This window comes from Heptranchias perlo, chromosome 22, assembly GCF_035084215.1.
Source record: "Heptranchias perlo isolate sHepPer1 chromosome 22, sHepPer1.hap1, whole genome shotgun sequence".
Classification (NCBI taxonomy): domain Eukaryota; kingdom Metazoa; phylum Chordata; class Chondrichthyes; order Hexanchiformes; family Hexanchidae; genus Heptranchias; species Heptranchias perlo.
Genome location: NC_090346.1, coordinates 25377589 through 25400637, shown reverse-complemented (window position 1 = coordinate 25400637; position 23049 = coordinate 25377589). Strand labels below are relative to the sequence as shown.

General features: G+C 47.3%; 1 protein-coding gene across 1 annotated transcript in view; it reads right to left on the bottom strand.

Moving 5' to 3' along the window:
- The window catches only part of pemt (phosphatidylethanolamine N-methyltransferase), a 107055-nt gene that overhangs the window by 22762 nt on the left and 61244 nt on the right, over nt 1–23049 (bottom strand). Inside the window, exon 4 of the mRNA XM_068003163.1 lies at nt 19256–19401. Within this exon, the coding sequence (XP_067859264.1) occupies nt 19256–19401 (146 nt within the window). The remainder of the gene's footprint in view (nt 1–19255; nt 19402–23049) is intronic.

Sequence of the window (23049 nt, the reverse complement as noted above, 5' to 3'; positions counted from 1 at the left end):
TAGCACGTGGCATTGGTAGTAATCCTGAGATCACTACCTTTGAGGTCCTGCTTTTTAATTTATCTCCTAACTCCTTAAATTCACCTTGCAGGACCTCATCCCTTTTTTTAACCTATGTCGTTGGTACCGATATGGAGTACGACTATTGGCTGTTCACCCTTCCCCTCCAGAATGCCCTGCAACCGCTCCGTGACATCCTTGATCTTAGCACCAGGGAGGCAATATACCATCCTGGAGTCACGTTTGCGGCTGCAGAAACGCCCATCTGTTCCCCTTACAATTGAATCCCCTATCAATATAGCCCTGCCACTCTTATTTCTTCCCTCCGTGGTGCCATGAACTTGGCTCTTGCTGCTTTCCCCTGATAAGCCATCTCCCCCAACAGTATCATAAGGTCAGAAATGGGGATGTTCGTTGATGATTGCAAAGTGTTCAGTTCCATTCGAAAGCCCTCAGATAATGAAGCAGTCCGAGCCCGCATGCAGCAAGACCTGGACAACATCCAGGCTTGGGCTCATAAGTGGCAAGTAACATTCGTGCCAGACAAGTGCCAGGCAATGACCATCTCCAACAAGAGAGGGTCTAACCACCTCCCCTTGACATTCAATGGCATTACCATCGCCGAATCCCCCACCATCAACATCCTGCGGGTCACCATTGACCAGAAACTTAATTGGACCAGCCATATAAATACTGTGGCTAGAAGAGCAGGTCAGAGGCTGGGTATTCTGCGGCGAGTGACTCACCTCCTGACTCCCCAAAGCCTTTCCACCATCTACAAAGCACAAGTCAGGAGTGTGATGGAATACTCTCCACATGCCTGGATGAGTGCAGCTCCAACAACACTCAAGAAGCTCGACACCATCCAGGGCAAAGCAGCCTGCTTGCATGGCACCCCATCCACCACCCTAAACATTCACTCCCTTCACCACCGGAGCACTGTGGCTGCAGTGTGTACCATCCACAGGATGCACTGCAGCAACTCGCCAAGGCTTCTTCGACAGTACCTCCCAAACCCACGACCTCTACCACCTAGAAGGACAAGAGCAGCAGGTACATGGGAACAACACCACCTGCACGTTCCCCTCCAAGTCACACACCATCCCGACTTGGAAATATATCGCCGTTCCTTCATCGTCGCTGGGTCAAAATCCTGGAACTCCCTACCTAACAGCACTGTGGGAGAACTTTCACCACACGGACTGCAGCGGTACAAGAAGGCGGCTCACTACCACCTTCTCAAGGGCAATTAGGGATGGGCAATAAATGCCGGCCTCGCCAGCGACGCCCACATCCCATGAACGAATAAAAAAAGTATCCAAAGCGGTATATCTGCTTGAGAGGCAGATGGCCCCACGGGACTCCTGCTCTACCTGCCTAGTCCTTTTACTCTGCCTGGCGGTCACCCATTTCCTTTCTGCCTGCATAATCTTTACCTGCAGTGTGACCACCTCACTGAACGTGCTATCTACGATAACCTCAGCATCGCGGATGCTCCACAGTGAATCCACCCGCAGCTCCAGCTCCGAAATGCGGTTAGCCGGTAGCTGCAGCTGGACACACTTCCTGCACACATGGTCGCCAGGGTCACCTGTAGTGTCCATGACTTCCCACATAGTGCAGGAAGTGCATATCACGGGCGCGAGCTCTGCTGCCATGACGTGCCTTAGATTTACACTGCGTGCACCTCTAGAACTCTCTTCCCGCTCTCTAGACTCTCCTCTTACACTGCGCTCACCTCTCTGGAGGACCTTCTGAGCTATGCGAAGGTTACAACACAAACACAAGAACATAACATTCAGCTCCTCGAGCCTGCTCCGCCATTCAATTAGATCATGGCTGACCTACATCTCAACTCCATTTACCCGCCTTTGCTCCTAATCCCTTGATACCCTTACCTAACAAAAGTCTATCTCAGTCTTGAAAGCTCCAATTACCCTAGCATCCACAGCCTTTTTTTGTGGGGGGGGGGGGGAGGGGGGAGAAAGAGATGGGAAAGATGTAAATATGGTAAGGTACATAACTAGCTGAGTTGGTGTCTGATTACTTAACTTGCTGTCAACCTACTTTTTTCTTGATGTGGAGATGCCGGTGATGGACTGGGGTTGACAATTGTAAACAATTTTACAACACCAAGTTATAGTCCAACAAATTTATTTTAAATTCCACAAGCTTTCGGAGGCTTCCTCCTTCCTCAGGTGAACGGTATGGAAAATGGTACTTTTTTCTTCTCATAGGCTTCTGGAGCCTTTTCCGCTTTGCTAGTTTCTTGTGCTTCCATTTTTATCTGCCTCATTCCCACCTCCTTCAACTATTCATATGTTCTTTGGTCTTTAGTTTCTTTGTTTTCTCTTATTATGCTATCTCCTGCGTTCCACTTAAGTACTTAGCAGGCCATTATATTTCTTCTCATGTGTGCGTCCCTATTCCCTTTGTTCTCTTTCTTTCTAAATGCTGTTCATCTGTAATAGCTCTCAATTTTGATAAAAGTCCATGCCCAAAATGTTAGCTCATCTGTTCTCTCCACAGATGCTGCCTGACCTGCTGAGTGTTTCCAGCATTTGCTGGTTTTGATTCAGATTTCCAGCTTCTGCAGTTTCTTGCTTTTTGTTTAACTAGCTGAGTGATCAGTGATTGGTAACCACAGCAACAGAATGTTTCAATATTTGGACTTTGATATTTCAATTGTATTAACTTTGTTTCTTGCCATTTTTCACCCGATGGAAGGATGTCTGGAGATTCAGCAGCTTGAATACTTAAACTCCTATCATGATATAATAAAATGCAGTGCAGTCTGTGCTGTTCAGCCAATTACAGGAAAACAAGTGCAATGTTTGCACTGGACCCCACTGAGTGTAACATACGCTCACCAGACAAGTGAGACGGTTATTTCCAATACACAAAATAAATCAATTCAACGTTCAGTTCAGGGCACCGCATTTTAGGAAGCTGTTGAGGCTAGGTTAATTGAAAGTTTCAAAACTGAGATTGATAGATTTTTGTTAGGCAAGGGTATTAAGGGATATGGAACCAATGCGGGTAGATGGAGTTAAGATACAGATTAGTCATGATCTAATTGAATGGCAGAATAGTCTCAAGGGGCTGAATGGCCTACTCCTGTTCCTATGTTCAACAATCCTCTCTCAGCCAATGCCAAGGTTCTCTGTGTTGTAATCTGTAAACTACACATTCCCAGTTAGTAAATGGTCAGCGGGATTGACCAAGTGTGGAAGGGAAATCTTCTCCCTTTCTTTCCAAGCTTTTGAAAAGCCCATTCAAGGCATTCTCTTCAAAATTACCTTTCCAGGTTCCATTGCTTTGCTCCTCTAAAAATGATGTTCAGATTCTATTTCTTACGTTAACAAAACTACTACTTTCAGCCCCTCACTTCAATGCAAAAGAAAAATAGGCCCGATAACTTTGTTGTCGTGGTGACTGTAATAAAACTTCGAGGTCTCTATCAGAATTGTCTCAGGTCATAAGGTTTTAATAAAGCTAATACATCTCTAGTCAACTTCTTTCTGTCTACACAGAATTGGTGATAAAATAAAGAATTGGTGATAAAATTAAGAACTGTCTTATATGTGCATACCTATACAAACATGATAATTTAATTCACAACATAATGGGCCAATCTACAACACCGTGTCTATACCATATTACCATCTTTTTTGGATAGAGATCCCCAGACCAATCCTCTTTCACCTCTTGACACAGTACTGGATTTCTTCTGCAAACTGTACAACACTTGGGCCTAGAAATGCGTTAGTACAGTGCTCATTTTTCAGGCGCTAAACGGCCTCCTAAGCCTCCAATATGTTGGTCAGGAAACGCACACTCATTACAAGCCGGAGATGTGCCACCGGCCATACTGGTAAAGGCCAAAAAATCAGCCTGCAGTGCCCACACCTGAAACAGGTGTTAGCACTTTGCCTATTTGAATAAGGGGCCTAACGCCTATTTGAGGCCCCCCACTGCAAGATTGATTTGTTCTGAGGCTGCCAGAGCTGGCGCTAACAGGTCTACATACGATTTAACAGGTGGTCCTTAAATGGACCGCAACCAAGGAAAGTTTCAAAAAATACTTACCCGAACGTGGAGTCGGGAAGAGGATTGCTGCCGCTAACCCCCCTCCCCCCATTGATCGCCGGCGCTACCCCCCCACATTGATCGCCGGCGCTAACCCCCCCATTGATCGCCGGCGCTACCCCCCCCCCCATTGATCGCCGGCGCTACCCCCCCACATTGATCGCCGGCGCTACCCCCCCACATTGATCGCCGGCGCTACCCCCCCACATTGATCGCCGGCGCTACCCCCCCACATTGATCGCCGGTGCTACCCCCCACATTGATCGCCGCGCTACCCCCCCACATTGATCGCCGGTGCTACCCCCCACATTGATCGCCGGCGCTACCCCCCCACATTGATCGCCGGCGCTACCCCCCCCATTGATCGCCGGCGCTACCCCCCGCATTGATCGCCGCGCTACCCCCCCATTGATCGCCGGCGCTACCCCCCCCATTGATCGCCGCGCTACCCCCCGCATTGATCGCCGCGCTACCCCCCCATTGATCGCCGGCGCTACCCCCCCATTGATCGCCGCGCTACCCCCCGCATTGATCGCCGCGCTACTCCCCCCCATTGATCGCCGCGCTACCCCCCCCGTTGATCGCCGCGCTACTCCCCCCCATTGATCGCCGTGCTACCCCCCCCGTTGATCGCCGCGCTACCCCCCGCATTGATCGCCGCGCTACTCCCCCCCCATTGATCGCCGCGCTACCCCCCGCATTGATCGCCGCGCTACCCCCCCCATTGATCGCCGCGCTACCCCCCCATTGATCGCCGCGCTACTCCCCCCCATTGATCGCCGCGCTACCCCCCTATTGATCGCCGCGCTACTCCCCCCCCATTGATCGCCGCGCTACCCCCCCCATTGATCGCCGCGTTACCCCCCCATTGATCGCCGCGCTATCCCCACCATTGATCGCCGCGCTACCCCCCCCATTGATCGCCGCGCTACCCCCCCCATTGATCGCCGCGCTATCCCCACCATTGATCGCCGCGCTACTCCCCCCCATTGATCGCCGCGCTACTCCCCCCCCATTGATCGCCGCGCTACCCCCCCCATTGATCGCCGCGTTACCCCCCCATTGATCGCCGCGCTATCCCCACCATTGATCGCCGCGCTACCCCCCCCATTGATCGCCGCGCTACCCCCCGCATTGATCGCCGCGCTACTCCCCCCCCATTGATCGCCGCGCTACTCCCCCCCATTGATCGCCGCGCTACTCCCCCCCATTGATCGCCGCGTTACCCCCCCATTGATCGCCGCGTTACCCCCCCCATTGATCGCCGCGCTACTCCCCCCCCATTGATCGCCGCGCTACTCCCCCCCATTGATCGCCGCGCTACTCCCCCCCATTGATCGCCGCGTTACCCCCCCATTGATCGCCGCGCTATCCCCACCAATGATCGCCGCGCTACCCCCCCCATTGATCGCCGCGCTACCCCCCGCATTGATCGCCGCGCTACCCCCCGCATTGATCGCCGCGCTACCCCCCCCCATTGATCGCCGCGCTACTCCCCCCCATTGATCGCCGCGCTACCCCCCCATTGATCGCCGCGCTACTCCCCCCCATTGATCGCCGCGCTACCCCCCCATTGATCGCCGCGCTACTCCCCCCCCATTGATCGCCGCGCTACCCCCCCCATTGATCGCCGCGTTACCCCCCCATTGATCGCCGCGCTATCCCCACCATTGATCGCCGCGCTACTCCCCCCATTGATCGCCGCGCTACTCCCCCCATTGATCGCCGCGCTACTCCCCCCATTGATCGCCGCGCTACTCCCCCCATTGATCGCCGCGCTACCCCCCCCATTGATCGCCGCGCTACTCCCCCCCCATTGATCGCCGCGCTACTCCCCCCCCATTGATCGCCGCGCTACTCCCCCCCCATTGATCGCCGCGCTACTCCCCCCATTGATCGCCGCGTTACCCTCCCATTGATCGCCGCGCTACCCCCCCATTGATCGCCGCGCTACTCCCCCCATTGATCGCCGCGCTATCCCCCCCATTGATCGCCGCGCTACCCCCCCCATTGATCGCCGCGCTACTCCCCCCATTGATCGCCGCGCTACCCCCCCCATTGATCGCCGCGCTACTCCCCCCATTGATCGCCGCGCTACTTCCCCCATTGATCGCCGCGCTACTCCCCCCATTGATCGCAGCGCAACCCCCACCATTGATCGCCACGCTACCCCCCCCCCATTGATCGCCGCGCTACTCCCCCCATTGATCGCCGCGCTACCCCCCCATTGATCGCCGCGCTACTCCCCCATTGATCGCCGCGCTACTCCCCCCATTGATCACCGCGCTACTCCCCCCATTGATCACCGCGCTACCCCCCCATTGATCGCCGCGCTACCCCCCCATTGATCGCCGCGCTACTCCCCCATTGATCGCCGCGCTACTCCCCCCATTGATCGCCGCGCTACTCCCCCCATTGATCGCCGCGCTACCCCCCCCATTGATCACCGCGCTACCCCCCCCATTGATCGCCGCGCTACTCCCCCATTGATCGCCGCGCTACTCCCCCCATTGATCGCCGCGCTACTCCCCCCATTGATCGCCGCGCTACCCCCCCCATTGATCGCCGCGCTACCCCCCCCATTGATCGCCGCGCTACTCCCCCCATTGATCGCAGCGCAACCCCCACCATTGATCGCCGCGCTATCCCCCCCATTGATCGCCGCGCTACTCCCCCCATTGATCGCCGCGCTACCCCCCCATTGATCGCCGCGCTACTCCCCCCATTGATCACAGCGCTACCCCCCCATTGATCGCCGCGCTACTCCCCCATTGATCGCCGCGCTACTCCCCCCATTGATTGCAGCGCTACCCCCCCATTGATTGCAGCGCTACCCCCCCATTGATCGCCGCGCTACCCACCCCCATTGATCGCCACGCTACCCCCCCATTGATCGCCGCGCTACTCCCCCCATTGATCGCCGCGCTATCCCCACCATTGATCGCCGCGCTACTCCCCCCATTGATTGCCGCGCTACTCCCCCCATTGATTGCCGCGCTACTCCCCCCATTGATCGCCGCGCTACTCCCCCCATTGATTGCCGCGCTACTCCCCCCATTGATCGCCGCGCTACTCCCCCCATTGATTGCAGCGCTACCCCCACCATTGATCGCCGCGCTATCCCCACCATTGATCGCTGGCGCTATCCCTCCACCCCATTGATTGCCGGTGCTATCCCCCCCCACTGATTGGCGGCGTTACCCCGACTGATCGCTGCCACTACGTCCCCCACTGATCGCTGCTGCTAGCCCCCCACCAGCCGATTGCTGCCGCCACTACCCCCCCCCCCCCACCACCCAATCTCCTGACCTAGTCGCCCCTCCCTTTCTGGATGCCTTCCATTTCCTGATCACCCCCCGCTTCCTCACTTACTTGACATCAGCAGCGGCCCGGACTTCAATTGTGCCTTGCCAAAAATGGGTGCGCCCCAATTTCTTGGCCAATATGCTTTTATAGATAAATTTCTGAACTAACTTTGTAAACTTTTATTGTTGATCATCAAGTACAATGTGATTATTTCTTAAACAACGATGAATTTATATTAATTTAAGGATAAACAATAACATTAATTTTGTTTTAACTCTCATTATGGTGCACAAATCCTTGTACATATCTTTGGAATTGGTGTTTTGATAAGACTATTTCCTTACATGATTCTCAATAGCTGTATTATCATAGAATCATAGAATGGTTACAGCACAGAAGGAGGCCATTCGGCCCATCAAGCTTGTGCCGGAATATTGTGATAAATAGAATGAACATTTTAATTCTGCAAAAATACATTGTCGAGTATATACTATTTGCAACAACATTCAATAGTTAACATTATTTATAGCCATTTATAGTAATGCGCAGTTGAAATCCAAAACATTAAGGCTACTTTATTGTTTCTCTGCTATTAGTCACTCGCTCTTGTTATAGATTGAGTCACCCACTGGGGACGAACTTCTACTTAATATTGCTACCTTAGTGCAGTGTTAGGAATCTTGCATTTGTGGGTTAATGTCCTTTGGACTAGATGATGAACTTAAGACGTGTGTGCAGCAATGATGGGCAATATTAACTACAAAAATCAAAGAGGAATTTTCACTATTCTAGTCAATCATTATCCCACCCAGAAAACATCCAACAATTCATTTCTCCAAGGGCCTACTGTAAGCATCAAAGTCACAATTTTTAAAGTTCAGCAAAAATTGGGTCATGCTGACCCAATTAGCTGGCTTGCCTGCACCTACACTGCAAAAGGGCTGGTCTGGCCTAATTTTTTGATAGGAGTCCCTCCCGCTAATTTAATAAGCCACAGGCTTCGGAAAAGCGTGCATAGACAGCTTAGTCTGCAGCACACTTGGCTGGGGAATAGAAAGTCTGACCAGGGAGCAGCTCTTAAAGAGCTGCTGTTGGCCATTAAAGGGTGCTTTAATGGCCAACAGCAGCTCCCTTTGATACTGTGCAGTTGGAGGTACTGTTGCAGGAGGTGTCCCAATGGAGAGGGTGGTCCTATTTGGGGCTGAGGACTATACTCCAGTAAAAGCACAGTTGCAAGCGGTATCAAAGTAGGTTGCTGATCATGTCCATACAGTCATCCAGGTGCCTTGCACCCGGCTGAAAATGAGGAAGAAGTTTTTGGTATCAGGAAAATGGCCAGTATGCTCCTTACTGTTACACACAGTTTTGGGGTTGATCAAGGAGAGCAAGAAAGCTTTATGCTATAGTAACCTTCACCTTCCCTGTTCCAGATGTGCCTGCAGGTCACCACACATCTCTGTGATGGTCTGTCTTGTGAAGTGGAGGTGAAGAACACGTCTTCTCTCATGTGTCCACATATGGAGGAGTCTATAAATGTGGGTCCCAGGATCGTGTTGGGTATAGACAGAACACTGAATATTGTTGCACCTAAATTTGCTAGCTCCTTGTCATCTCCTTTTCCTCATCGGAAGCATCCAGCATGTTTGGAAACTGGCAAGGAACAGCCATGCTCACCACTTTGTACAGTGCTATTTAAATGCCTGGCAGCAGTCAAAATTAGTGAAGAAAAGCAACGATAGTAAATAATGAAATTGCAGAGTTGCCAGCAAAGCAGCTAATGCATGGGGCAAAATGTAGCAACATGTGCCAAAAAACAGAAAAAAAATTCAATCACCATTAGCTACCAATTTTTAGGAGGCCTGCTTGAGCAGACTAGGCCCCAAAATCCCAAGTGCATCCATACAAAATGGGCAAGCAGCACGCCTTAGGAGTTCCCTTGCACAGTTGGAAATTTGGGCACGAAACCTAATTTGAATAATTATACAATCCAAATGAGGCCCACACAAGCCTCGTACATGGTCTTATTCTCACCCGCTAAATTACCATCATTTCCCAACCCTCGGCCACTGCCTGTGAGCTCCCACATGCCATACAGAGTCTTGGAACATCTAATCTGAAATGTCACCACACAATACCTTCAAATAAATAATGGATTATTTCCACACCTTCAACTTGAAACTCAAAGCATTCTGATATTAGACAATTCCAGCCTTTAGCTGGACTAATCTGATGGGCTCCACACTTATACTGCAGATTTTTTAAATGTCTGTTTTCATTGAACGACTTTGCATCCTCACCCAATCAACTATCAGCAAGCCACAATAATGATGCACTGTCTTTATTTTTACTCACGAAAGAGACTGATAGTTGACTGAATCCAAATTGCAGTCTGATTTCTTAATGGTGCTGTTCCTTTTTGATGTACTTCAACGAAATAAACAGAAGCGGTGTACAAAATTTAAGCTGTGAATTGGCCCAATTTGGAGGCGCCGTCCTTCGGATGAGACGTTAAACCAATAAATCAATGTCTGAGGTGGATGTTAAAATTCTCACGTCACTATTTGAACAAGAGATGGGAGATCTCCAGGTGTCCTCGCCAACATTTATTCCTCAACCAACACCTAAAACAGATGATCTGGTCATTTTCTCATTGTTGTTTGTGGGACCCTTCTGTACACAAATTGACTACATTACAACAGTGACTAGATTTCAAAAGTACTTCACTAGCTATAAAGTGCTTAGAGACGCCCTGAGGTCGTGAAAGGCGCTATATAAATGCAAGTCTTTCTTTTTTTCTTTCTTTAATACTATAATCCATAGAGTAACTCAAAAATTGTGCAAAAATCAAAACTGCTGAGGAAAACCTAGAATATTCAATAGGAAAAGAAAAAAAAATATGGCCAGGTGGGGCAGGAAATGGAGACAGTCGCATAGGATGGGGGGACAGGGAGGCACAACTATTTTGTTCAGGAGGAAAAGGTCCTTCCTATAGTATCGTGGTCTCATTGCTGTAGTCTCTACTCCCTCAGCCAAGCTCTCTTGTGCACTGCAGGAGATTTTTCAATCTAACAACACAGAGACTATCTCACACTGTCTCTGCAGTGTTTGCTGTATATCTGCTGGAGGCTGTGAAACCAGGAACAACATGACAGGTAGGGAGAGAACAATGGTATCAGGCATATCTACATATTAAAACAACCCTGGTGCAGAAAGAAACAAAACCACGTCACAGCCCATTAAATTTAAATCAATTAACTGTATCGTTCCTGGTTCAGTATTCCGCCGTTGTTCTGAACTGCATCAAACATACTTATGGGTACTCATGACTGCTCTTATGAGTCTGGTCTAAACAACAAGTCTTTTCATTCCGGATTGACAAATTCAGCTAACAACTAGCTATTACTATCACGAGGCTGGTTTATTATCATACATTTTTTTTTGCCAATTTTTCTCTTTCCCCCCCCCCCTCACGAGGAACTTACTCCTTGCTGTTCCACAGGAAATGGTAATCGAGTGTGAGCTTTGACAGTGGAGTACTGGCAGGCTATTCAGCTGAGAATGGGGGCAATGTGGCAGAGCTGATCCCATCCTCAATGGAAGTCCACATGCACCCTTCCAACTGGTGTTGATGGATACTGACCAGAAGCGTAAACATTGGCTGATTTTCCATCCCCTAGTCTAGGGTACTAAGGCTTTTCTTAGGTCCCCAATTGAGCTGAGATCAACTAACTCAATACAGACTGGGCTCAAATCTGGGACCTTCATTGGTCTGTATGGCTCAGCTACTCAATGCCTAAACCAGCTGAGCCATGGGGACAATCTCTAAAACTTGGTTTTCTATATAAAACAGATTAACAAAAACAATCCACATATTTCATAATGTGGAATTCTAGAGTTCTAAAATCTGATTCATGTAAATTAAAATGAATAAACTTCAAGTGAAAAGGTGCAAATACCTATATATTACTAAATGTCTTGCATCTTGCATGCACTTCCTGTGTAATGACTTTGTCACACTTGGCACGCACATGTGAGTGTAACACCTAAAATTGCGAGGTTTACATTGATTTCCATACTTACAATTACTTACCTTTCAGGTTTCCCAATGCTATCTCCCAGCTCCATCACCGTCATCTCTCCTCTAAAATATTTACATTGATTTCAACTCCATCATCAGCTAGTTCTACATTGGGACTTATTTTTTAAAAATTACTTGGGGTTTGGGGTTGCCTGTTGGCCCTTGCACCACAGTCCTTCTCACCAGGTCTCGACTTGGGCTGATGCCGTCGGCTGATGCCGTCTTCTGCTTCCCACTCGGGCCTCAGGCTTCTGGCCGTCCCCATCTACAGCTAACCGCATGGGCCTTCGGTCTTGTTCCTTTGCCCTCGCTGTCTCACCATCCCAGTACTTATCGCAGTCCCTTGTCCAGTCTGACTTGCTCTACCCTGGTTCTGATCACTGTCCTCCCTCTCTGTCAGTTTCCCAGTTGGGAGACCAGCCTACTGTGGGGGATAGGTGTAGCAGTGGTCAGTGGGCTGGGACGATAAGAGGTTGGGAGGAAGAGGAGCAGGGCGACATTAGGCACAGCATGTTTAAGAACCTGCAATCAGGAAGTTTTTCAATTTTTAATGTAACTTATACTGATGCCATAAAAATGCATTCAAAACAAACAGAAAATACAGCAGGTCTCAGTGAGGATAAATTTTTTAAAACGCTCAAAAATTGCAATAAAACACTATAGGAATGACTTTGTTTTGTGCTGGACATCTGGGGCCGGATATTACCAGGGTGGCGGGTTCGCGGCGGGTGGGGGGGGCGTTGGTGAAATCAGTCTGCCCCGCGCGCAATCGCAGGCTGATTGGATCCACTGACCTCTTGTTCCGGGTTCCCCGCTGCTGAGCTGCGCGGCAGGCGGACTGCGCATGCGCAGTAAGGTCTGTCAGCTGGAGGAGCTCTATTTAAAGGGGCAGTCCTCCACTGACTGATGCTGCAACAAATAGCAAAAATTACAGCATGGAGCAGCCCAGGGGGAAGGCTGCTCCCAGGTTTAAAGATGCCTCACTCCAGGTATCATTGGATGGGGTGAGGAGGAGGGGGAGGACAGAGATCTTCCCCCCGGCGAGCGGGAGAAAGCGGCCTGCCTCTGCCACCAAGAAGGCCTGGCTCGAGGTGGCAGAGGAGGTCACCTGCACCACCAACATATCGCCCACCTGCATACAATGCAGGAGGCGCTCCAATGACCTAAGTAGGTCAGCCAAAGTGAGTACACTTACTCATTCCCCTACACTCCATCTGCCACATCACCGCCCCCACCCCACATCTCCTTCTGCACTGCCAACACTACTCTGTCACATCACCCCTCACACCCACTCAAACCTCATCCTCATCTTACCTGCACTTACTCACCTCGCCAGTACTCATCCCGCCACTGCCACTCAATCCAATCCTCATACAATCTCATGGCTCTATCTCATACTCACCCTCTCATGCATCTCTTTCACAGTCAGCCTCACTCAACCTGCCACTACCTGTGCTGCAGCCACAGGGCATGCATCACATATTTGCAGTAGGCAGCGTAAGGCAAACGTGTCGTGAGCACGAAGGGGATGCACAAGGGTGTTTGAGGGTTTGTCATGGTTTTCACTTATATTTAATTACTGAGCAATTCACATCACATATTATATTGGCACCACTACTGCCACGTCTTTGCGAATCTTGTCTGGTTTGTGCAATAATGCCCTTTCCTGAGGATCACAATGAAGACCCACAACTGATGCCACCCATTGTGTCACTGCAGAGTGGGTGTAGGTGTATTTGCAGGGCTCTTTTGTGCAGACGACTGAGAGACGTCGGCGATGTCCCCGGTGGCACCCTGGAAGGATGCGGAGGAGAAGATGTTGAGGGCAGTGTTAACTTTGACAGCGACAGGTAAGAAGATGGTGCTCGGGCCAGCCGGGAGCAGCTCGACATGAAGGAGGCTGCAGATGTCCACGACTACATGTCGAGTGACTCTGAGCCTCCGTGTGCACTGCTGCTCAGAGAAGTCCAGGAAGCTGAGCCTCGGTCTGTGGACCCTGTGGCGAGGGAAGTGCCCTCTGCAACGCATCTCTCTCTGCGGTTGCCCTCCCTCCTGCTGTGCAGGTGGATGTGTCACAGCACTGTGTTGTGGAGCTCCACGTGTCAGAGGTGGACAGCGTGGACGGCGAGGCTGGTGATGCTGTTCGCCCTCCGAGAAGGTCATGACTGCAGCTACGGCGGTCCGCATCCGGAAGATGTACATCTGAGGGGGTCCGCAAGGTAGGTACATGTGTCTGGATACCAGGGTAAGTGTGCAAGTTTGTGAATTTTATTGTTAGGAGGAGGGTGGTGGAGGCCAAACTTTGTCCCAAGTGACAGAGTGACCTCCTGCAATGAGTGAGGGTCTCCCCCCACACCTGTCAAATGGACCTTCGCAGCTGCCACAGGCTGATGGCTGCAACACGTCCATTTGAACTGGGAGTGTTTCCCCCAGTACAGGAAACAGTCCCAGTTGTTTGTAAAATCCCAACCCTCCTAAAATATCTCGTTAATCAGGTCTGTAAACAACCTGAAATACCAAAATAAATAGCTTAAGTGGCACCCCGCCGGCTTTAATTGCCAGCGGGAGTCCCACATGTGGGGGCTGCACGCACATGTCAGCGCGTCTTTGGGAAACCCGGAAGTGGGCGGTTTGGAGCCGGGCTCCCGACCTGCCCCGGGAATCCCCGATTTTCGGAGCCCTCCCGCCAGGAATGCATCCGATCGTGGGTGCTAAAATAGAGCCCCTGGTTGTAATTTGAAGACAGCCTCTGAGAAAGTGCTGGAAACTCGCATATCAGGCTCTAACTTGGGGGCGGACCCATTATTATGGGCGGAGATGCGTTCGGGCGGAGGGGTTGATAGATGATTGTAAAAGGTTGAGGAGATTGGGGCGTACTTAGGTGCGTAACTCACTTACGCCCAAAATTCTGCAATCTTATAGGCTGCATATTTGATTTGCGCATATCTTTGGGCGCAAATACGCAGGAAATTCCAGGCCATAGTAAATAACAACAGACTGTTTTCAGTAGGGTCAAAAATGAGGAGCCATAGATACAAGATTAAACATAAGAGATTTAGAACAGAAGGCAGGAGAGATTTCTTTACATAGCGTTGAGTGGATGTTAAATTCACTTCCAGGGTAAGTGGTTGAAGCATTCAAGATTAAATTGGATAGGTGGATGAAGGAAAAGGGGTTAAACGGATATGGGAACAGGGTAGGTAAATGTCATTGAACTATTTAGTTGTGCGAAGGGTAAACAACAACAACATAGAATGGTATGTTTCCGTGTTGCAACTTCTATATATTACCACCTCTCACTTGCAAGGAAAGAAAAGGAAAAAACACAGGAGAAGTAGGAGATACAAGCAAAACGAAGAGACATATCAGCTCATTTCCCAATCTGGCACAATGGCGAGCTCCCAGGAGAACTCACCTCAGGTGTGAGAAAAGGATCATCATATTAGTTCCTTCAAGAAAGCCACATTATGTCATTCCACCAATTAGCTAATGAATATCCCCTCTCCCAGAGGGATTGTTAGCGTCACTAGAAACCAACGCCTCAGGCTTCAGAAATGAATGTCAGGAAGACACACAGTCCAGAGGGGAATGAATTTTCATCTTCCGTTGTGTTGTAATATTTTGTGCTAAACTCTGTAAAGTCCTTTTAATCCAAACCTATGTTGGATTGGCATCACGTAATTTTTAAGTGAGATAGGTTACAAATTGGTGGAAAGTAAAACCACAACTATTGCTGCAACTTGGCACTTCATGCTGCCCAGTGCATCATTCAAAATCTGAAACTGCAAACATTGTAGCCCCGATTTTAACTTTGGGTGGGAATTGGGCGGGCAGGGGATGAGATGAATGCCAAGTACCTAACCCCCCCACCCAACCTCGGCAGCATGAGGCCACAGGTGACTTTAATGCCCGTCCGAAATGGGCAGTTAGTGGTAGCTGAACAACATGCGGGAGCGGAATTTTGGGCAGCAGGAGGCCGCCGGCCGGCACTGGAGGAACGGTCACCCACAACAAGGTACGTTGTGGGGAGGGAGTTTCAGGAGAGAAGGTGGGGGAGGTAGGTTGGGGAAAGGGAAGTCTACACTTTCCTTTTGGGGCCCGGAGGAGCAGGAGTACAGGAGGAAAACAACTGGGCCTCTTCTGGCCCTGGATCCTCTTCCCGCTATCTTCACTTGGCAGAAAGCCACAACGGCATCCCTGCTCAGACCACCATTTAAAATTGCAATCATGATGATGTCATCAGACCCTGATCTATGTATTTAAAGAAACCCCCGCCAACTTCAGGAGGGGCTTCTTGCTCAGAAGAACAAGTTAAAATTCCAGACAGTGGGATCAGCGTGGGAAATCGGCGGTAAGTCACCCGGCCGATTTTTAACTGCCCGCTGGTCTGGGGAGATGGAGTTAAAATCACCCCTTGTAAGTCTCAGATAGCCTTGTTGGAAGTGTGAGTGAGTCAACATTGGGAGAAGACAGGTTCACAATCAGCTGAAGATCCCCATGTAGTTGAGTGATCTTCCAACACTCACTGTCTGGGCTGAAAATAATTAGCTATTTGGACAAGGTACTGGAGGTTTCTTGGTGCCCCAGTAAGAGGACAATGTATTCAGGAGAGGAATGGAGGAGAGAAAATTTCAATGACAAAAATGGCATCATATTTTAGAGGTAAAGTACCTGCAGCAATTTTATTTGGCTTGTTCCTCAGGCTAACCATATTATTACCCTCTTTCCCAATTACCAGATTTGTTTATAATTTGTGACAGTTATTTTACAAAATACAAATAGAAATATGGTACAGTGTACAATTGAAGTATCTATTCAATTAAGTGCAAGCTCCTGGTACTTTCATCAACATTTGCCTCCATCAATTAATAACTTAACAATTCAGTTTGCCTAAATACCCTATAACTTTTGCAGGTACTATGACATCTTCATTAGAATTTTTAATAACACAGTGCTAAAGTACAGTTTATCTGATTGATTACTTCCTTTTAAAAAATTACCTGGATTACTACAGAGTTATTGTTAGCGGGTGTGAAGGAAGAAACCGAGGAACTGTAATCATCTGAATTGGCACAAAACCATAAACAGTAGAAAGGATCCTATCTACTGGTGCCTCTTAAAGTTTTACATGAAAATTGGCAATTTAGTAGCAGACATTTTAGGGCTGATTTTCTAAAAATGTGCTCCTGGTGGGCCAGCTCCCCCACTGGCAACACACATTTGGAAAATCATTACCTTTGTGGAACATGGGATAGTGGTCTGTGGGCAGCTAGGCTAAAAAAAAGTTCATATGAGATCTACAAATAGTCATGGCAGGCATAGCAGTACCTGAGTTCAAACACAATGCAAAGCAGTCTCACCAATTTTTTTCCACTCCAAAAAGGTACTGACTCCTTGATGGAGATACATTTCCACAAGCTCCAGGTACCCTGCAGCACCTTGCATGTGCCCATTCTTCATCTTGTTGACAGTGAGTAATGGCAGGCTATTTGATAGTAGGCGGCTTCGCAGCCAAGTCAAGTCCTGTCTCCATCTGATGTCCACACAGACAGAATAGCAATCAGGAGCAGGAAGTCCCCTCCCTAACGCAGAGTGCTCAGTCCAATTACTGATACTGGACTAGTAATCCAGAGGCCTGGACTAATGAACCAGGGAACGTGAGTTTAGGTCCCAGCATGACAGTTTGCGAATTTGAATTCAGTTTACAAAAGCTAGTATCAGTAAAAGTGACCATGAAGCTGTTGAATTGTCATAAAAACCAAACTAGTGCGCTAGCGTCCTTTAGGGAAGGAAACAGGCCATCCTTACCCGGTCTGGTCTATATGTGACCACAGTCACACACCAAAGTCGTTGACTCAAGTGCCTTAGCAAGCCATTCAGTTGACTCAAGATGAAGTCACACCATCACCTTCTCAAGGGCAACTAGGGATGGGCAATAAATGCTGGCCTTGCCAGTGATGCCCACATCCTGAGAATGAATGTAAAATTGTAAAGTTCCACCACTGCCGCCATCAACATCAGCTAACTCAGCAGGGAATGGGGACTGAACCTGGGACCTTCATGGTCCATCTGGCTCAGCTCCTTACTGGATAAACTCATTAAGCCATAGGGGTGGGGGAGGTCTGGCAGCAGTCAAATTTAATACATTAAGAAAAATAGCATCTCAAATAAACAGAGCACGTGAAATTCTACCACTTTTGCACCAATACAAAGCAGTTTTGGGTACGCATCAACAACACAATGACAGTATAACTCAGGAGACTATTGAACACATTAAAACCATGAGGGGTGAAACGTCCTTCAGGACACCATCACGTATGAGTTTGAGTTCATACCAAGCACAGTAGAACTCCAGCCTTACCCTCTCAACATCTGTAGCTTTTGGACCAATTCAAACCTGTCAGGTCCGAGCAAAAGTAATGCAAATCCAGACCTGTGCTCAGGTCCATATTTGTGTATCACAATGGTTACCTTTTGGTAGACACTATGGAAATTCTGGCTAGCTAAATTAGAAAGCATGGTAAGGGCAACTGCCAGTGGTTCAGCAAACTTACATGCTGAGTAGCCGAGCCATACTGAGAGGCAGGCCCATTTTTTCGATGTGCTGAGTTAGCTGATTTCAGGTGAGGTGCCAGCAGAGATGCTGCAATTAGCCGTTATGTTCGTGAGTCAGGGAGAATCTTGCCCAAGGTTTCTGCTTCTGATCGCTAACTATTCATCCCTACTGAATATGCAAATGTGTGGGCATTGGGCCAAGACAGTATTGGAGTCAGCTCTGGACTTGTGGTCAAATAGCCTGCCGACATTGACTGTCGAAGGTTGCACAATAATAAAGGCCACTTGGGCAAGGTAGTAAAGGGAGCTCACTGTCTGTGCAAGGAGTCAATGGTGTTAATTTTCACTTTGGGCGAGGCGGAAAACCGGTGGTAGCTGATCGGCCGCCAGTTATACACCCCGCTCAAAGTTCCTGTCCATTGATTTCACGTCCGTTAGTTTTCCGCCCATGTCAAAGTGAAAATTACCCCAAAAATCTTCAGAAGCTGGTCGCAGAGAAAATCAGCAAGTAATAAAAAGAAAGTTAAAAAACGTACATAATAAATGAATACTTAACTTAATTTCTCATTCATTTAAGAAAGTTTCCTTTGAATTGGACAGAAAGGGCTCGCATTTGTATTGCACTTTTCATGTCTTCGGGATGTCCCAAAGCGCTTCACGACCAATTAATTAATTTTGAAGTGTTGTCACTATTGCTATGTTCACAATTGCGGAAGCCACAAACTCCAAATGGGATAAATGACCAGTTAACCTGTTTTGGTGTTGTTGGTTGAGGGACGAATGCTGGCCTGGCAACCAGGAGAATTCTGTGCTCTTCTTTAATCTTTTACATCCACCTGAACAAGGCATCAGTTTAATGTCTCATCCAAAAGACGGCACCTCCAGAAATCCTGCTGTTCCTCACTAGTGCACTAAAGTGGTAGCTCAGGTTATGTGCTCAAGTGCTGGAGGGTAGCTTGAACCCACGATCTTCTGACTCAGAGGGCGAACATGCTACCAAATGAGGCAAACTGAATAAACACAAGTTACTACTCTGAACATGAAAATGTCAACTCTTGCAACAAAACTTCGGAAATCCAGTTTTAACATAAATCATATCTGCTACATACTAAATGATTAAGAGGCACACAAATAATGGCAAGTTTACATCAGAGAAGCTGAACTTAATGTAAATTCCCTATTTGCTTGGCTATTATCACTAGTAAGATAAAGAGTAATTGTTCTCACCTAAAAATGTACCGATGAATCCCAATGCAAAGAAGCTGCTCAGGACAAAGAGAGTGCCTAGCAGTAACAGGCCGAGGCCTACGTAAAAAGCTGCAGCATTGTCAAGGACTTGAACCTTTGGCTGAATCTTCATTGCTTCAGTAAAACTACAAGAAAGGCACAGATAGCATTTGTCAGACAACAAATGAAACATGAATCAGCTTTGTTGCTTGAACAAAGAGTTATGGCTTTTTTAGTTTCTGTAATTGAAAAAGAAAATCTCAGTTCTTTCTGTACTGTAGATAGAAAGTTCAGCTGTAGATTGAAATTAAATAATTGACACAAAAAAGCAGAAAACAGAAAAAATACTTTACAGGAAAATTCTGGGAAACTGAAAAAAAGAAATACCAGTAAAATTAATTGACATGTCCATTATACTGCAGTCACTTTGTCATAGTTTGAATTAAATCCATTATTTGTGGGTCAAAATAAGTCATCCCATTTGATATAAAAGGTAGAACATTATTCAAAACTATCATTGTACTGAATCCTATTAATCTGAAGATTTCCTTTTAATGAGCTTTTGTTACTCTGCTTTTGGAAACCGTAACAGTAGTTTATTAACTGTTCTTAAGGTCTAGGAGCAAAACTGTTAACGAAAAGTCAAATTTAGGGTCCATTTTCTTACTGTGGATACCATACACCTCAGACGTGAGTGAAACTTTAATAGCTGTCAGAGACAGAGTTGAGACTTCTTTCCATTTGTCAGGTACTTCACATCCAGCTCCCAGAGTGAACAATGTTTTAACTATCACCGCACGATCACTATTGACAAATTTGCTGTTTTTTTCTACATTGCTGTCAACATCAATGTATTGCGCATTTCTTGGGCAGAATTTTCTGAGGGCACATGCCTACCAGTGGAATTTCACACACAGCAGGAGGGTTGTTGGAAAATCGTGATGTCTTTTTGTCCATTAAAGTCAGTGTGCAAGGCCCTGTCAGTGCTATGGGACCTCAAAGTTCCATTCAGTGTGTTGTAACAACCCTTCCCCTTAAAGAATATCAGTTGCATAACTTAAATTGAAATGCTTTTTTGCTGCACTTTCCAATTTAGATGCTGCACTTGCAGCTGGAAGGCAGGAGGTTGCAGCAAATCAAGATCACAGCTAAGTCATGAGTGTTGATGGCAAAAAAAAACATTGTCTGTAGATACTTTAAATGCAAAAATAACATTTATATCTTACATCTGCATGTGTTTTCTATTATCAGCTTTCTCAATTATAAATTCCCACATCCACATGTATAATGAAAACTGTCTACGTAACTACCCCACCCCACAAATGCCATGAGGGTGTAACTACAGCGTGACAAGTTTACATAGGCAGTTTCCATTCTAAGTGTGAAAGAAAGGCTTGGATTTATATAGTGCCTTTCACAACCTCAGAAAGTCCCAAAGTGGTTTATAGCCAATGAAGTACTTTTGAAGTGTAATCACTGTTGTAATGTAGGAATTGCGGCAACCAATTTGTGCACAAGGTCCTACAAACAGCAATGAGATAATGACCAGATAATCTGATTTAATAATGTTGGTTGAGGGATAAATATTGCCCAAAACTCCCCTGCTCTTCTTCAAATAGTGCCATGGGATCTTTTCTGTCCACCTGAGACGCCAGACAAGCCTCGGTTTAAGGTCTCATCTGAAAGACAGTACCTCCGGCAGTGCAGCACTTCCTCAGTACTGCACTGGAGTGTCAGCCTGGATTATATGCTCAAGTCCCTGGAGTGGGACTTGAACCCACAACCTTCTGACTCAGACAAGAATGCTACCATTGAGCCAAGGCTAACTCCTCATAGCTGTGTGTGTGGGCTTAGGAATTTATAGTGGAAATATAAAAACAAGGACAGAATGTATGACTTTAAATTGAGGGCTGAGTTACATCTGCATACTCTGATTCAAATATCTCCCGACTTCTAAACCCATGTCGACTGCAAACCACACTTGGTCTTGACTCCCCTTGTTCTACGGGAGATCAACTAGTCAATGCAATGAACAATTCTGTTACGAGCATACATCCGTAGCATCACACCTTTCAATGAATCACGCTTAGATGTATGACCTCAAAGGCAACAAATCTCCAAAGCCAGATTTTCCATGCTTCCCTCCTCTTCTGCTATTCTGCTGTAAACATTTATACCTCTTCTGGACCCATTTTCTGTTTCTATACTTCCCTTTTGTTCCTTTGCTCCACCCCACTCTTTTCCCTTGCTCTGCACTTGCTTGAAAGCTGTTCATCTCTAACAGCTTCAATTTTGATGAAAGATCATCGACCTGAAATGTTTAACTTTCTCCACAAATGCTGCCTGACCCACTGAGTGTTTCCAGCATTTACTGTTTTTATTTCTGCATCCGTAGTATTTTGCTTTTGCTTTACACTATGCAACTGAATTCATTGATATTATATGGTCGAGGGAATTTTCTTTGATGCTTTGTGTCAATGTCTCTATTCTTGATGATACAAATTTAACAATATTTCACTATTTAAAAACATTTTCAGTAAACCCAAGGATGTTTATCAGAGAGTTGGCATGGACAATACCCTTTTCAATTCGGCATCAAAGAAAGACATAAAGCTGCAGGGCAACTTGTACCAACTTGTACTTTTTATTAAGTTAACAGGGTTTTTGTAATGATGAATAGACAGTGATACAGGTCCTGAGTATGAAAAATGCAAAATCTGGACAACATAAATTAAATTCATTATTAATAGTTCTAAACATGCAGGGCTATGGGGAAAGAGCGAGAGAGTGGGACTAATTGGGTAGCACTTTCAAAGAGCCGACACAGGCACATTGAGCCGAATGGCCTCCTTCTGTGCTGTAAGATTCTATGCTGTTTGATTTAACATAAGAACATAAGAACTAGGAGCAGGAATAGTCCATATGGCATCTCGAGCCTGCTCTGCCATTCAATAAGATCATGGCTGATCTTCTACCTCAACTCCCGCTCGATCCCCATATCCCTTGCTTCCCTTAGTGTCCAAAAATCTATCGATCTCAAGTCTTAAATATACTCAATGACTGAGCATCCACAGCCCCTTGGAGTAGAGAATTCCGAAGATTCACAACCCTCAGTGAAGAAATTTCTCATCTCGGTCCTAAACGGCCAACCCCTTATCTTGAAATTATGACCCCTAATTCTAGACTCTCCAAACAGGGGAAACAGCCTCTCAGCATTTACCCTGTCAAGCTGTCTACGAATTTTATATGTTTCAATGAGATCACCTCGTATTCTTCTTAACTCCAGGGAATATAGGCCCATTCTACTCAATCTCTCCTCATAGGACAACTTTCTCATCTCAGGAATCAATCTATTGAACCTTTGTTGCACCCCCTCTAAGGCTAGTATATCCTTCCTTAGTTAAGGAGATCAAAACTGTACACAGTACTCCAGGTGTGGTCTCACCAGAGCCCAAATAATTGCAGCAAGGCCTCCTTACTCTTATACTCCAAGCCCCTTGCAATAAAGGCTAATACACCAATGTCTTCCTAATTGTACTTACATGTTAACTTACTGTGATTCGTGAACAAGGAGACCCAAATCCCTCTGGCTACTAACATTTCTTCGTCTCTCACCTTTTAAAAAATATCCTGCTTTTCTATTCTTCCTACCAAAGTAGATAATTTCACATTTCACCACATTATACTTCATCTGCCACCTTCTCACCCACTTACTTAACCTGTTTATATCCCTTTGCAGCCTCTTTGCATCCTCCTCACAGCTTATTTTCTCACCTAGTTTTGTATTGTCAGCA